This window comes from Macrobrachium rosenbergii, chromosome 13 (genome assembly GCF_040412425.1).
Source record: "Macrobrachium rosenbergii isolate ZJJX-2024 chromosome 13, ASM4041242v1, whole genome shotgun sequence".
In the NCBI taxonomy this organism is placed as follows: Eukaryota; Metazoa; Arthropoda; class Malacostraca; order Decapoda; family Palaemonidae; genus Macrobrachium; species Macrobrachium rosenbergii.
The window spans coordinates 53,568,880-53,587,020 of record NC_089753.1 but is presented as its reverse complement, the minus strand read 5'-3'; the positions used below and the strand labels follow the sequence as shown (position 1 = coordinate 53,587,020).

The window sequence follows — 18,141 nt, the reverse complement described above, 5'->3', positions numbered from 1 at the left end:
AAACTGAAGAGGGACTGACTTGGAGAGGCCCTTGACTGTGGACCATGGGCGGAGTCTTTTCTTAAGATTTGCGGAATTGATGAGACCCTGTCCCTGAGTCTGACATTGGCTCGTCTCCGCCACACTCTGTTTATGTCTTTTAATCTCGCTTTTAGGAGCAGGTCTGTTACCGAGGCGAACTGAAGAGAACCCAAAATTCTTTCTTGTGTCCGGCGAGAGGCTTTCCTGTAATTCAGAAACTTTCTGGTAGCTGTGGCTATTTCCTTCCGCTTGGCCGGCGGAAGAGATAGCCTGTACGAGGTTAGGTCCCACTGGATACCCAGCCACTGAAACAGAGCTTCCAGCGTTAGGCGGGACTTCTCCTGTTCAATTGGAAGCCTAGGGATTCTAGGAACTCGATTACTATGGCCGTAGCTCTCCGGCACTCCTCGAACTGTTGAAGCCCAAATTATCCAATCGTCCAGGTATGCCACTAACGATATCCCCCGGGACCGTAACTGCTGAACTACTGTTTCCGCCAGCTTTGTGAATATTCTGGGTGCTATATTGAGCCCGAAAGGCATGACCCTGAAGGAGTAGGCCTGTTTCCCCAGCCTGAAACCCAGGAAGGGAGAGAAGTTCCGCGCAATCGGGACGTGATAGTATGCGTCTGAAAGATCGATAGAGGTGGTGACGGCTCCACGCTAGTAGAGTCCGTACCTGAGCCAACTGTAAGCATGCGAAATTTGTCGCATTGTATGTAAAGATTTAGACGCGATAGGTCCAGAATTACTCTTTGTTGACTGGAGTCTTTTTTGGGAACAGAAAACAGCCTGCCTTGGAATCTGAGGTGTCTCACTTTCTTTATTGCTCTCTTCTTGAGCAGTTCCGTCACAAAGTCTTGTAGAGCTTTGGAGGAGGGTTGAAAACCTGGTCAAGGGAGGAGGGCCCTTGATCCAGCTCCAACCCAAACCTTTGGACACTATGCTGTGTGCCCATGGACTGAAAGACCACTGGTCTCTGAACCAGAAAAGTCTTCCCGCCTACCTGGCTGGTCTCACTGGGAGGAAGCGGGTTTATTACCTCTACCGCGGCCTCCTCTTTCCCGGGAGAGGGACCGTAGGGCAGCCTTGCCTCTATAGGAGGCTCTAGCTCTACGCCCCCCTTGCACTCCTGTTAAGGCCATGAAAGGCCCCACGACCCTCATAAGAAGGGTTATATGCCGGAGACGACACATAAGAAGGAGTAGCAAGGGAGTGTTGAGCTGGCTGAACCAGCACAAACTGTTGAGGCTGGGCCTTGGAAGTCGAGGGTTGGCTCACCGCCGAGACAGGTACCGCCTGGACAACAGACTGATGTTGCTGTCTTCTGTGCCTCCTGTACCTTTTTCTCGGTCTATACTGGGAGCCGCTGGACTCTGGGGTTTTTCGTTTAAAGGCTGGAATACCCCACCGGGAGCGCAGACTTTGGTTAGCCCTGGTTGCCTCAGCCAGGACACTGGTGACTTCTTCTTCCGGGAACAGATTGGCTCCCCAGAAGGAACTCTTCATGAGCTTGTTAGGCTCATGTCGAATGGTAGCGTCGGCGAAGATGAATTTATGACAATTCAGCCGCGCCACCATGAAGTCATATAGGTCCGACTGAAACCCTGCTAACAAGGATTTCGTCAAGACCTGGAACAGCTGCTCCTCTGAAAAACGGAGACGGTTGCCTCCGATAGGCACAGTGAGTTCAGAGACCGGCTCAGCGACACCGTGCCTCGAACTCAGCCTTCAGGAGAGCTTCCGGGAGTTTGGGAAGCTGCTCACTGAACTGGTTGGATGCGCAATCTGCGTCCAGTTTACCCATCTGTAAACGTGGGACGGAGCATCCTTCCAAAAGTCATCACCCCCTGGGAAAATTAGAGACGTGGGGTCCGTCTCTCTGAGCTGAGGCAAAGGTTTGCCCTCAGCACATGCCTGAGCTGTTGCAGTGCAACCTTAGTCAAGCAGGGGTGGGGAGTTTATCCCCAAGGGAGAACATGGGTGAAGTTGCCCTTGAAGGGGGTCAACTTGGTGTTCTCCGCTTGCCACTCCGTAAAGGTGCGATCAGAGCTGATTGCGCCTGGTCCCTAGGGAAGATCACTGTCTCCTTAGGGACCTTATCAGAGCGTACCCAGGCTTCTTCTGTCAGCCTAGCGAAGCCTGGATAGGGAGGCAGAAGATCTGCAGGGAAGAATTCCAGTTCCTCCAGTCTACGAGTGCCTAGACTCTCAATTGTTAGAGTGTCTTCATGCCGGGGAGCATGAAGGGCTAAACGCCACGGGTTCCCTTTGTCAAATGGAGGGAGGGCAGAGGCGTCCGGGATGGGATAGTGCACCGCAGCCCCCCCGGAACGCACGATATCGGAGAGCATAGTCTCTGGATTCTGAAGCCTCTCCGTAAGCTTGCTCAGCTTCGCCTCTACCTCCGTAGAGAACCTCTGGAGCAGCATCCCAGCAAACGCCTCAGGGTCAAAGGCAGGCTGGCGAGGAGGGCTAGGCTTGGCCACTCTCTTACTCGCACCTCTGCCCGAGGTACTTGGTTTGCTCCCGGAGGCCACCGGACCAGCGTCCTGTGACTTCGATGGGGGAAAGGGGGATGCCTTGCAGGAAGACGAAGACTTATAGCCTTTCGCCTTCCACGACTTCTTCAGCTTGGGGACAGTAGACTGGGCTCTGTCCTTCAAGAGAGAAGATTTGTGAAAACCCTGAAAGGAAGACACAGATGAAGATGGGGAATCAAATAGGGCACCCGCCCCCACTGCCTTACTTACCTCCCTACCTACCTCCTGGTCCTGTTCCGTGTTCATGGGTTCCAGGTCGAGATCAGAGCGCAGCGGCGTCCTCGAAACCCCCGCAGCAGGGTCATCCTGGAGAGGCTGGGTCTCTACCCGGTTTTGCTCGATGATGGGGCGGCAACTCAGCTGGAACAGCCGCAGCAATCCGGGCGCGGGGTACAGAATGTTCCTCAGGTTCTCGTCGAGAACATAAGGTTTCCCCGACGGAACGTTCCTGCCAAACCCAGCCACCCAGGCACGGAGGGACTCGAGGGCCTCCTTGTGGGAGGGTTCATCGGCCTGATAGAAAGGGGAGTATCAAAGACCGAACTATGATGGTAAGATCGTAAAACCCAAAATTTTACCATGACATTATATGTAGAGCCCCGGAGGAGCGGGAACAAAAACAATCGGCTTACCGACTCGTCCTGGACACACCCATAGAGTGCAAAGCAAACCTCACAGCCATCCGGGTGCCAGACGATCAGGTCGTCAAGCGTGCGGACGCAAGCCAGCGTGGGTACGGCAAACCACGTGCCCGTAGGGCTGGTGCAAGATGGCTGTGCACCCGGCTCCTCACAACGAACAGTCTGTAAGTGTGAACAGTATATGAACCTACTAATCTAAGATAACTTAAACTAAAGTAGGTACTAAGTAGTTTCATACCGCACTACTGGAGCACTCGAGCACTCGGAGGGGCGAAAAACCATAAAAAAATGAACCTACCAATTCAAGATAAACTTAAACTAGGTATAAGAATTTAGATCCCCGTACCACCGGAATACTCCGCGGAACGAAAATACTGAGCCAGACAAGACACCTTATCTCAAGGAACGCCGGAGATAATATGGCGGAACCCAAAGACAGTGATCACTGGACTCTATGGTACAAAGAATTAAACTAATCAGTCAAAAATCTTTTGGAACCCGGCGGCGGGATACATGAGGCCGCCGGAATAATGATAGATAAAGCGATGGTACAAATATTCGGTTAACAATGCATAAGGAATAATTATATCAAGCCCCCGGGTTCCGGCGCAAACCCCTCCGGGATCCCGAGCCTCCGAAGCTAGAGCATAGCAGAAAGGTGAGGCAGTACATCACAGCTGATCAGAATCTGGTCACGTGGAAAAGCCAGTCAAACCTATCCACATGACTCGAAGCGCCGAAGCGATAGGGCGGAGGCAACGGGAGGGCCGGGGAAGGCGGAGTCGAGAGAAGTGAGAGAGTGAGCCCTGAGAGTGGTCGGAAATCCGCTCAATCCGGAGAGAGCGAATCAACAAGACACTAGCCAAGTGATGTCAACAGAACCTACCCCAGGAGGGAGTGTGCCCCTCTACTAAGGTAGGCCTGACTGCCTCGGGTGACCATCGGAGGCCCGACGTCACCAGGCGCAAGGAGATGACAAACAACTGAACCTCACAGGGGAGGAGGGGGGGGCGGGGGGAAAACAGGAAGGAAAGAACAGTACTTGAAGGAGAGGGTCAAGAGAAATAACAGGACAGGAGACTGGGGGGACTGTACCCTCCGCTCAACTGTAACCCCGCGAGGTAGAAGGTATCCAGAGGGTACCTACGTACAGGGAGACTCATGACCCACCACAAGTACAGGGAAGGAAAAGGAGCTGTCTAAACCAAACCATACTCTCACCCACTCCTAGAAGGCCTAGCCTAATAACCAGAAGGAGAGAAGGTAAGGGAGAGGAAAAAACAGGAGAGAAATTCCTGTGTCGAAGGCCAACCAGAACCGACTAAAGAAAGTAAGGAAAGGGTTGAGAAAGCGTGAAGGAGACTCTCCAGGATAAAATCCTCCTGCCCCACTAGTGCTAGTGGGGAAACTGGGGTCTCAAAACTTCAGCAACCCAACCAAGCGGTCAGCGGAAGGAACAACAACAGAAACTCCTCGACCTGACTGACCCCTCTCCCTCCTACCCTCTCAACCGAGACACGGGAGAGCAGGAGGTTAGGTAGAGCAGCTAAAAAAGGAGGTAGCCTAACCCACCAACTAGTGATAAGACTAGGCTAGCAACCCCGCTAAATGATATACACATGTTAACCGAAAGATAAATAAATAAATAACCATCTAATAATATAAAATGTATAAGCTTGTGCAAGGCAAATAGCCTAACCGAACTAGGCGACAGAATGTAAACAGCCAACAGGCCGTACCTGACGCCACGCTCGGAAATAATAATATAATAATATAAATTTACAACTTCAAGCACATCAGAAATTATTTTTAACGTACTCATCAAAAAAAGGAGACATCCTGGGAGAAAAAAACAAAAGAGTGGAAACTTGGAGACCCCAAACAATAGCAAGAACCCCAATGAGAGGAGACTCAAAAATTTAAAAATTAAAGGAGACCCAAAGACACACCCTAAGAAAACTCCACCAGGATGATCCCATGACGGGAATATAAATATAATTAGTGTAAACGACAAGAGAAAACCAAACAGAACAAGCTGAATGGGTGTACCTCTCGAGGTCAACATGGCTGACAAAGGGACGACGCAGCGCCCAAACAAAAAACCACGTATAATATTATAAATACGGGCTAAAACAGCCAAACTAATCATAAAACCCCACAAGAAGATGGTACTTAACTTGAGACAGTAAAGCTGCTTGATGCCATGATGAAATAAAGCAGAAATTGCTGGAAAAAACACAGGCAAAAGATCTAACAAACAGCAGAGATCACGTGCTAGCATGGAATGAGTTCAGATGGCGCTGGGGTCGCTGTTGGGGCGGGCGGGTGAGTGAGGGAGCTGGGTCGGCTCTCCACTCTTCCGGGGTTTTGTCATTGGGATGTCTTCAGAGTGTGGTTCTGTGGCAGTGATAGCTCCACTCACCCTTGGTTATACCGACATCTATTTTCATTATAGATGCTCGATCTGGGGGTAGTAACCCCAGCATTCCTGATAGCATTTTTCTCTGGTATATTTAGCAATATTTATACCTAGAAATTTGTGTTAGTAGGGAATTTCACCGGGTGACACGGGACGAGCTCAGAAATGGGCACATCTGTTGGTAAATCAGCTACTAAGTCATCTGAATTAGAAGAAACAGGCAGTGGCATACAAGAGTGATGATGCCAGGGAGACAACACAGGCTGGGGTAAACAACACAACTGCTCACAGAAGAAGGGTGAATAGCTGATCCAGATGTGGGAGGGTAGGCCAGTCAGCTACATTAGTCAGCATCTCAGCAGACATGGGGAGACGACTCGACTCTTGTCAGCTCGTGCACTTCTCTTCTAGCCAGTAAATTAATAAGACTATCAAGCCTACCAACAATACTATCCTCCATCTGAACAGAGACAGGAGGACAGGAAATGTTCGAGGTGAAAGGAGAGCCACTGATAGACACAAAAGAAGAAACAGGTGGAATCAAAGTATAGACCAATACAGCTGGAGCTGAGAGAGAAAAGGAAATGTCAGGAATAGGTAAAGGATTTTGGGGAGAAGGCAGAGAAGGAAAATATGCAGTCAGTGTCTAAGAGAAATCAGAATCAGGAGACAGAACAGCATGAATAAGCAGAATATTAGACATTATAGGTTTAGTCCTCACATCCAGTTTTGCAGATACAACTGTAAGCTTAGACGTAACTTGATACCTAACATTTACACTCCCACAAGATGATCAGAGAAGGCAACATAAGATGAATCCCTTTGCTTATAATATATGCTCACTAAAACAATCTTTTGGCAAATGTTTGAAATGAACGATCAGCGGAGCATGAGAGGCAGGAGTCGGAGAGCACAGAACCTCTTCGAAAGACACTTCCTGGCTCCCTGGTAAGGGAGCCTTCCCATTGTCGCTAGGCAGTCCAGAGGAGGGGCTACAGACAGAAGAAGCACCGACATCTTACCCCTCAAAACAGAAACTCAAAACATTCACATCATTATGGAGGGATTCACAGATTTTCTGATCTTTAATAAACTGAAAAATTTAGCCGAATGAAGCAAAAGCTAAACCCATACCCTACAATAAACCATCTAATTTCAGACCCTGAGCCAATTGGAGACCAACAGAAGATGGAGCAGCAGCAGTGACAGATGCAAAAGATTTAAGTGGAGGAAGAGGTAGGAGAAGTAACCCAGAGGAAAGGGAAGGAGTCAAAGAAGGAATCTGAATAAAGGAATTTGAATGTCAGCAGCTTTAAATCCTGATCTAATTAAGCTGCTTAATGCAACCTCTCGGATTCCCTACGTTTTGCGATACTTAACATAAGCACACATTTCCTCTTTTGTACATGAAATGCACTTATGACACCTGTCATCCAAATCAAAAGTCATTTCTTGGCATTCCATACAAAATGTATGCCTATTATGACTCAATAAGTCCTGTTAAGACAATTGTCTGTTAAGCATAACCTTACAGACCTATCTATAATACTGCTGGTGGTAGACACCTTATGTGGATGGAAAACAAAAGAAATGCAACCACTTTACCATTGATAACAAACAAAAAATTTTCTGAAATACTGTGCTTGCATTCACAATGGCAGCAAAAGTTTTTCTGAAAATAAGGTAAACATTCCAGTGTCAACTGGGGGGGCAGGTAGGTAAGCTAGACAGCAACTGTCATGGGCTGTCAGTCAATTATCATCTTTATTTTTCACATTTGCCTTGGGCAGCTGGCTAACTTCCTCCCTCATAAATAAGGACATGCACAAAACTGCGTGGCTATTAGTATAGAACAAAACATTATTAAAAAGCGGTATTGTTACAAATAAATAAATCAAGTTATTCAATGCTTCGAATAAAAAGACATGGAAATACATACGACTGAAATCTGCAAGTTTTAGCAGGCTACAGATTGTAAACACTAGCGGTTCATTTGTAAGTAACAAAATGCATATTTTTTCAACTATAATTGTCCATTATTACCTTTTTTCTTTACTGAATTCCAACTAACAACAGAAGATTCTTTTTCTTTTTTAGACATCCATTTCTTTCCCCTGACCTTACTCTTCTCCCTAACACCCCATTTTTAAGAATTTGCACTGCTATTTGTATAGAAGAAAAGAAGTCTGAAAAATGGTTTTACAAGTTTCATATCATAATGTATTAAAAAATTATAAACAGTTATATATAATTAAGAACAACTACAGGCGGTCCCCGGTTTACGGCGGGGGTTCCGTTCTTGCGCCGCGTCGTAACCCGAAAATCGTCGTAAGCTGGAAAATCGTCGAAAATCGTCAAAAATCATAAGAAAACCTTACTTTTAATGCTCTGGGTGCATTGAAAACGATGTAAACTGCATTATTATTGAGTTTTACATAAAAAAAACCTTCAAATTATGATTATTCTGCCGTTTTGGGGCCATATTTCTTCCGTCGGATCGGCATACAATGCGTTGTAACCCCGGAACATGCGTCGTAAGCCGGGAAATAATTTCTGATGAATATATTTGAAAAGCGTCGTAACCTCGGAACGTCGTAAGCCGGAACCGTCGTAAACCGGGGACTGCCTGTACTGTACTTTCAGTGTTTACTTGTTTTGTTGCTTAATTCCTGTAAAAGCAATCAATTCATATATTGGTGTTAAAATTTGCATTTCTTCAATTTATTATTTACCTTCACTTATTGTCCATCACTCTGACTTTCAAGAGAAAATGTGTGTTAATCAATGCTTACTGTATTTTAAAAGCCTATAAAGGTATTAATAATTATTTTGATATGTGAATCATAGCCTTACATTCTGATTAGTAATACTGTACAGGCTAAACTTCTGATATACAGTGCCTCACACACACACTGTCATTTTCACAGCACTGGATGCAATGTACTTTCTGAAGCCATAACTGGAATTCAATATGAATAATTTACATATATATACTGGAAGACAATGATAGAAAACAAGCAGCGATTTCTTGCATATTTTTACAAGAGTGAGTGTGGCAATGTGCAAACAGGTGAACAGGGTTAGTGCAGCCAAAACAATACATGGTAGCCCAGGTACTTTGTGATCAGTGCTGGATGAGTAATGGAACCGGATTACAAGAAGATTGATAAGTTAAGGTATTTCTGTATTTTCTTATAGTAGATAACTGAACTAGACCTAGAGTCCTGCCAGTCTCAAATAAATTAAATAGATTTAAGGTACAGTATATCCTATTTGCTCATTTTCAATTTTCTACAAAGTAACTGGTAACAGGTGATAGATAGCCAATCCCTAATCTGCATGGACCTGATCTATCTAGCAGAATGCATGCTGGCTTACAACCTATAGGAAGTGAAGTGTAAACTGCTTGTATTAAAGGTTCCTGACTTGCACAGACACTATAGCCTAAATTATAATCACACTGTCATATCTTGCAATAGCAACCAAAGAAGTCCTTTTCCATTCTGTGTCCAAAATACCTTTCGTTAATTGTATAGGTGATTACTGCAAATGAAACACCTGATAGGCAAGATCTCAAGTCTAAATGCTATTATGAAATAACCAGAGCAAAGAATAAATCTTAAATCTGTCAAGTCTAATCAAGTATATAAGCATTACTTTACTCCCACTACATGAATGGATGTGCACATCTCTAAAAGTTCATAAGAAAAAACTAGGCTCCAAAACCCATCGCGGATCAGGAGGAATTGCGAATGTTTGGTACGAGTCACTAAAAATGCTAATAAATGCTTATTTCTAGAGTTTAAACTAAATATGACCCAATTCATGCTCCCAGAGCACTTTAATTTCATTTAAAACTTAGCTTAATACACCACCCTTAAAAAAAAGAAATAAATGGTTGACATAAAAACAGAGTACTAGACGGTCACCTTGTGGGTATTTGCCACACTAGTGCATTTACAGTAAGATATACAGTAAACCCCCCATATTCGCGTTCTCACGATTCGTGGATTTCTCTATGGAACGTATCTACCCATTATTCGCGGAAAATTCGCCCATTCACGGTATTTTCACTGGAAAATATTCACTGATTACTGTATTTTAACCCTTAAACGCCTACTGGACGTATCATACGTCGACTAAAATTGTCTGTTGGGTGCCAAGTGGACGTACCGTCGTCGACTACAAAAATTTCAACCTTCGGTCAACTTTGACTCGACCGAAATGGTCGAAAAACGCAACTTGTAAGCTAAAACTCTTACATTCTAGTAATATTCAATCATGTACCTTCATTTTGCAACAAATTGGAAGTCTCTAGCACAATATTTCGATTTATGGTGAATTTTTGAAAAAATTTTTTCTTACGCCCTTTCGGTAACTCGGCCGAAAATTTCAGAAATTCTTTCGTCATTTTGTCGTAATTTTTGCACTGTTCTATATTAGTCCGTTACATAAAGTTTTATGTATGAAAATGTGTGCAATTTCATGTACAATACAACAGAAAATAACTCATGGTTGTAGCTTTATCAGTTTTGAAATATTTTCATATAAATCACGATAACTGCCAAAATTTCAACCTTCGGTCAACTTTGACTCGACCAAAATGGTAAAAACGCAATTGTAAGCTAAAACTCTTACAGTCTAGTAATATTCAATCATTTACCTTCATTTTGCAACCAATTGGAAGTCTCTAGCACAATATTTCGATTTATGGTGAATTTTTGAAAAAAAACTTTTTCCTTACATCCGCCAGAAATTCTTTTCGTTACGTTGTCGTAATGTTTGCACTGTTTTATATTAGTCGTTACATAAAGTTTTATATATGGAAATGTGCGCAATTTCATGTCGAATACAACAGAAAATAACTCATGGTTGTAGCTTTTATCAGTTTTGAAATATTTTCATATAAATCACGATAACTGCCAAAATTTCAAGCTTGTCAACTTTAACTCGACCGAAATGGTAAAAACGCAATTATAAGCTAAAACTCTTACATTCTAGTAATATTCAATCATGTACCTTCATTTTGCAACAAACTGGAAGTCTCTAGCACAATATTTCGATTTATGGTGAATTTCTGAAAAAAAAACTTTTTCCTTACGCTCTGCGCCGCGTAACTCGCCAAACATCTCAGAAATTCTTTTAAGTCATGTTGTCGTAATGTTTGCATCGTTTACATTAGTTGTTATAAACTTTTATATATGAAAATGTGCGCAATTTCATGTAGAATACAACAGAAGATAGCTCATGGTTGTAGCTTTTATCAGTTTTGAAATATTTTCACATAAATCACGATAACTGCCAAAATTTCAACCTTTGGTCAACTTTAACTCGACCGAAATGGTAAAAAACGCAATTGTAAGCTAAAACTCTTACATTCTAGTAATATTCAATCATTTAACTTCATTTTGCAATAAATTGGAAGTCTCTAGCACAATATTTCGATTTATGGTGAATTTTTTGAAAAACATTTCCTTACGTCTGCGCTGTAACTCGAAAATTCTTTCGCCTCGTTGTCGTAATATTTGCACCGTTTTATATTAGTTGTTACATAAAGCTTTATATATGAAAATGTGCGCAATTTCATGTACAATACAACAGAAAATAACTCATGGTTGTAGCTTTTATCAGTTTTGAAATATTTTCATATAAATCACGATAAATAGAAAAATTCGACTTTCGGTCAAATTTAACTCGACCGAAATGGTCGAAAACTGCAATTTCAAGCTAAAACACTTACAGTCTAGTAATATTCAATCAATTAGCTTCATTTTTCAACAAACGGGAAGTCTCTAGCACAATATTTCGATTTATGGTGAATTTTTGAAAAAAACATTTTTTACGTCCCGCACGTTATGAATTCATGCATCATTTTGTGATAATATTTTCTGTGTTGCTTTGATCGTTTTACAATTTGTTATATACCAAAATCATTGCAATTTAGTGTACAATACAACTAAAAAAATGAACTCATTAGTTTAACCATTGTGCTTACAGCGATTTGTATACAATTATATAAGAGTTTTTTTTTCATATAAATACAGGTAGTCGTCGATAAATTATGACTGACCGAAAAACAATTAATAATATATAATATTTAATTTTATATATTTTGCTAAAATACGCCGAGCGCCACATACCGCAGCTTCATATCCGAGAGATGCTCAGCTTTCAGCATTGTGTGTTTGTGTCGTTCGAAAATGGTAAAAGATTCATATTTTTGTAATGTATTTTGTATTTCTATTTTTTGCAAATAAATGTAATAACAAATTACCGTATTTGATGGCTTATAATACGCATGTCTGCATAGGACGCACCTTAATTTCAGCAGGACACTGAGGGAAAAAATAAGGTTTCTAGCCTATGCTCATATGATTTTGAAGTAAAAACTGTAGTATTAGGTTATCATATGCATATTGTTTCTTACCAACATCATCAACAAAAACATTAATAAAGAAATTTACCATATTTATATTTATCAAAATATGTATTATACAATCAGCCATTTACTACGATCGAATGTTTCGCTCTGCTGCTGAAAGCTACCTCATAGGTTTACCAATAGATCGCAACACATTCATTTGTAAACATTGTTTCTTACCGCCAGAATCAACAAAAACATTAATAAAGATGTTACCTACAGTAATATATGTTATATATATCCATTATATATTATAAAAGTATGCAATCAAGGGTAAAATTCAATAAATAAAAATGTTTCCTATGTAACGGCTCGAGTCTCGTGAGCAATTGAACAAAGCCATGTTATTATTCTTAAAAGAGAATGCTAGCACAAGTTACGAAGTATCAACTCAACGAAGCCTTGTTATTATGCCTAAAGAGAATGGTAGCAGGAATTGTCAACCACCAATTGATCAATTTGTTATAAGAATGTTAGCAGGAATTGCCAACTAAACTGAACGGCATTATTCATAAAGCTCTCAGATAATCACCAATAGGTGGCAACACGCACTGTTTATATCTAAAATGTGGAATGCGGCGATCCGCTGTAGACGACGATAATGATATTAACATTTTAATGAAAATATCGATAATAACAACGTGATATTGATTATAATACTAGCAGTAGTAATTGCGGTGATGGTAAGTGTGATAATGATAAATAATTATAATAAACTTTGTTTTTAATAGGTTATTAGGATAACACCGAATTTTACACTAGGCTACAACATCTACGTGACGTTTCACGTATAATTTCGCAAAATTCTTAAATTTTGAGCCTACATTATATACATAGGAAGCAGGGGGATTTTTAGGCCATTTTTTTTGTTAAAAAGTGCATCTTATACGCAAAATACGGTATGTATTTAATTCAAACCTATAAATAAACAAAAGTAAATAATACTCTTGTAGCCGATTGGCAATGCAAATGGCGGATAAGAAAATGTAAACAGACCAGACAGATGGTTTGAATGCCTACAATAAAAATGTTAAATACAGTAATAAAAGTAAGTATTAATCAAGGAGTTCAAGCATGATAAGATTTCATATGCTAAACGTAAAAATAGGTACTATACATGCACATTTTTTTGGATAATATAAAATGTATATGTAGGCTAGTCATACTTAGGAGATATGATGGATAATATACGGTGTAGGTACAGAATACATGTACATATGTGGTTGGTTTTTTCTCCGACCGCTCTGTCAGAACCTAATGCCCGTCGTAAGTCGACGACTACCTGTATTTATATATGATAATGATATTTTTTTTCATTTCTGATGGTTGCATACTAAACTTCAGGCAATGACAAAAAAAGGAGCCAAAAATGAACTCTTAATCTTAAAAACTAAGCGTGCTGTGATTTTTTGAAAAAAAACTTTTTTTCCGCTTCGGCGCTAACTCACCGAACGCCGCCGGCATACGGGAGACGTTTTTGTAAATAGAGGCTCGGCGTTTAAGGGTTAATATCATTTTCAAAACTAAATGCACTTTTGGTGATAAAACTATTAAAATACTCAGGTATAAGCATTTTTAGAGGGTTTTTCTTGTGTTCAAACTAACAAATTAGGCAGTTCTAAGTGTTTTCAGAGGGGTTTTAAGTATTTGCGGATTTTAGCTATTCATGGGGGGTGCGATATGCATCCCCCTGAATACAGGGGGTTTACTGTACTAATGTTACCACTATACTAATTCATTGGCTGCCTTTTCTTTCGCACTCACAGTAAGATAAAAGAAAGTAACGAATGGGACTGTAAACTTAATGATTGACGTTTTCTTTGATGCTGTCAGGAAGGTAAACTAAGTAAACTTAATATGTCACAGAAGTCATATAACAAAGGTAAAATTCAGTACAATAAAGAAAACATGTACATACTGTATGTAGAGGGTACAGGTATTCAATCAATTGAAAATTACGTAAAGATGTACACAGAAATAACAAGTTGTAAAAATATGGGTGCGCACTAACTACAAGAGAGAGAGAGAGAGAGAGAGAGAGAGAGAGAGAGAGAGAGAGAGAGAGAAAAAAAATTTCATAAATCTGTGAAAAAACCATGGATGTAAATTAGTCAGGTTCCAATGAAAATTTTGCGAATCCATGAATTTGCAAATCCAGAAACGCGAATGCACGAGGTATGACCGTATAATCTAAAACTATGAAATTACTAACCCTTGGAATAAATCACCTTTTCTAATAAGGTTCACCCTTATTTTTGTGGGTTACCATTTCTAGCATTTAGTCTAAAAATAATTAAAATTTTTTAAAAATTTATATAATTCATATACATAAACCACTGCAAAAATTAAATGCCTATTGTAAGTAAGATAGCATCTAATTAAATATGGTGTTTTTAAGGGTAACTTTTAACTGGCTGCAATGGGCAATTTGTGATGCAGTTGCCAAAGTCATCCTTTGAGGGGGAAGTTTTTACATCTGCAGTGCAAGAGCGACCCAGTACAATGGAAATGAACTGACAACCTATGTATCAATAAAAACGCTCCGGAACTAGAGATACTAAAACTTTTATTGAAAAGGAATCTGGCTCAGAGAAACTAAAATTACAACTAAACCACATAGGTGAAAGGGAACCCGATGGATAAAAAATGAAGATGATGATGACTGAGTACTCCTAAAGATTTTGGCTAGAACTCATCGTATGTCTAACCCTGTAAAGGGAAAGCCTAATGGAAAATGTTAATGATGATGATGATGATGGTAATGATGGATCAGTGGTCACTAAACTGACATGGGATGAGACAGTTGTAGCTCTCAATTTATCTTCTCATACCAACACACACATGCTGGATAAGCAAAGGCAAAGACTAAAATGTCAACCTGCACAAAAAACTGATCTCTTAACCATTTTTGGGGATCATTCCAGGTATTAACATAATTCAAGAATGGCTGGAAAACCTCATGCTAAAGTACAGTTGTTATAAGCAGAAAATGCCAGATATTAGCATAGCTTTTCAATGAAGGAAAAGCAGTCCTTTACCCACTAAAAATTGGTCACACATACATGTCACAGGTTTTTGAAGGTGTTTTTCTCTGTTCTCAGCAATTCTGTATTAATACTTTGCACCTTTCATAGTAAGACACTTGCTGGTGAAGTGTCTTGACTCTTGAGGACCTGAGAGTATACCACCTCTCTGAAAGCCAAAATGCCCATGGAGAGGATGCTTCTTTACATCAGGTAGTACAATTAAGTTTACTGAAGAGCCTGGTATATTTTACTATATATAGATTAATTACTTGTTAGTGTCAGCTTTTTACCAGTTTGGTATACAAGCAAGAGGGGATTTATAAGCATGAATAAAATATGGATTGTGCAAATGCTTATACTGTAAAGTACAAAAATTCTATAAAAGCACTGTTAAAGCCAAAAAGGTATTCTGGCATAAATAGAATTTAATTAACCAGTCACTGGTCAATAGGATCGCTAATCCTATGAAACATCATACTTTAGGTACATACTCTCAACAGAAGGCAACCATGCATGGAATGACTGCTCACTCTGTAATGAGAATATTTCTGTACATATTACAGCATAGTAAAGAAGCACTGACATTCCACATTTTCCCTTAAACATACAACTCTGTACTGGAGTATCACTTACATGCTTTTGCACAACACACTATAGATAGTATTTAAGTACCTCTTAAGTACCTCTTCAGTGTCCCTTAACTTCTGCCTTTATTCTATTCACCCACTTCTAGCTCTTCTCAATACACTTTCCAACTTCTTTAATTTTACCTTGTTCCACTCATTGAAAAAATGTGGTTCAGTAGTACTGTTATACTACTTGAATAATAACTGAACAAAAAAAAGCAAGGAAAGGTTGTAAAAAATTAAAAATTATACAAAACTCAAAATAATTTTAGCCAAACTAAAAATTTTAATGTCATGCTGCCAAAAACATTCATAAGACAAAGCCTAGGATAATGCTGTGATGAACGATAAATTTCAGAACAAAAACCAAAGGTTTATCAGCAATAACATCCAAGACAGCACCCAAATACACAATGTCATCCCCAAGTCAACAAAAGTGACATTTGTACCTGCACCAGATCTCAAACTAGGCAACTTTTGTGCTCATGCAAGCTAGCGTAAGAAAAAAAAACATGCTTCAAAAAGGAACTGAATCTGTCCAACATACTCCACTGAAAAAACAGTCTAGAGGAAGTTTTCATCTTAGTAACCCAGGAGTGGCATGAGCCTTAGAGAATATATCACAGACAACCCTATGCCACCTGACAGGCTTGGATAACCATACACAAAGCACTTCTTAAGATATGAATCTGGATTCAGAATTTGTCTAACTTGCTCATTCACATAAAATGTGTACAGATAGCAGTACTGGATTTGCACCTTATGTAAATGCATGTGTTATAACCTAGCATCTTTGATAATCCTAATCTTAAGTTCACTGCTACATTATGAGGCATCTCTTGAAATTACAAAACATGAAACTTCTTAGGTTCTCAGGGTTGCTAAGAAATATGAAAAAATATCACATAACAATAAAAGGTGTCACGAGAAGTTACTGAAATTAACTTAGATAATAAATTTGCTTTCTTCACTATTAAAACACTTAATAAAGCCTTTTATTTAAGGTATGATACACATTAATCACTGTCAATAGCTAACATAGCACATAATTCAAGGTCATCCAATAAGGCGGTAGCTAAAACGAACAAACAAATGAATTACATACTGACAGTTAAATCTGTTAGTAAACCATGAGTGTGATTGAGGTTTCATAAAATATTTTGGGGAATCACACATTTTGATAAAGTGTAATTTGTCTCATACAAAGATCTTTGTCATAATAACTTGAATGTCTCAAAGATCTCATAAAACTTTACTTATACTTTGTGTTACATAATAACTTGAATATCACAGATCCTGGATAATCTACTTCTACTTTGTGGTATAACTCAGTATATTGTATTTATCACTCAAATTTATATCTAATAATATAAAATAATTAACTTGCACAGCACCCTACCTATTAGATGTTCATAAGAACACTTGAAGTTTATTGGTAGAAAATGCAATGCAATTCCCTTTCATCATCCTCTCTCCTTTTTGACAATGCAGTGTAATTTAATGACTATCAAGAAACATTTGGTACCCCATTTAATATCAAACATGCAAATAGATACAGTAATACAAAGAGGATCACTCATCAATCAAGGTTCAGTAGTGCTAATACATATAAAATTGGTAAAAAAATTTTCTTTGTAAAAAATAAAAAAAAATGTTCAAACCCCATGAAGCATGGCTCTTTGTTTCTTTAGGTATCTGTAAGCATCTAAATACCCAAAATGATAATATTCATTCAGAATGTGTGGTGGAGGTGGCATTAATGTTCTATAAAATCGAACAGCATTTGAAAATGAAACATCCATGGGTATGTTAGAAAACTTCAGTTTTCCTACTCCTTGATCCTCCTCTGGACAAATGTCAGCATCTCCACAAAATGGGCTTATGGAGATAACCCTACCACCTAAGGATAATCCTTTATTGGCATTACTATAACCACCATCAATATACCTTTCTCCATTGATCAAAGGAGGTTTCATTCCAGAGTAGCCTAAGATAAAGCATGATCCCCTTAATGTTTGAATGAAATCATCTCGTGTGTCCCATTTTGATATTACAATGTTTTTCATGTCTCGCACACGGGTGAGTGAAACATAAAGACGACCACTTGCTCTAACATGGGCATCAGGAGGCAGGCTTTCAAGACCCTTGCACAAATATTTTTCAAATTTAAATCCAGGACTGAAAGGCCCCATTACCCAATTTTGTGCTTCAGCTGCAATACGAAGAAAACCAAATTTGACACCATCTAGAGGAACATTGCATATTACTGATGCTCCAAGGAGAGCTCCTGCAGACACACCAAATACTTGGGCTTTCTGTATGAAGTGTGGTGAAAACTGCTTGAGACAATCCAATGCACCCATCAGGTAAACCCCCAAGAATCCACATCCAGCCAGAGATATGTTCATGGGCCTACAAGGTTTAAGACTGATCTTACCTCCAGAAA

At 40.0% G+C, this 18,141-nt stretch overlaps 1 protein-coding gene across 2 annotated transcripts in view; it reads right to left on the bottom strand.

Annotated features, from left to right (window-relative positions):
* LOC136845315 (patatin-like phospholipase domain-containing protein 4) overlaps positions 1-18,141 on the bottom strand; it is a 157,290-nt gene that overhangs the window by 17,001 nt on the left and 122,148 nt on the right. Inside the window, exon 4 of one of the 2 annotated variants that reach the window (XM_067115531.1) lies at positions 15,947-18,107. The exons of the other annotated variant lie outside the window; for it this stretch is intronic. Within the exon in view, the coding sequence (XP_066971632.1) occupies positions 17,351-18,107 (757 nt within the window). The 3' untranslated portion in view covers positions 15,947-17,350. Of the gene's footprint in view, positions 1-15,946; positions 18,108-18,141 lie in introns of those variants that run through there. 2 annotated transcript variants of the gene reach the window in all.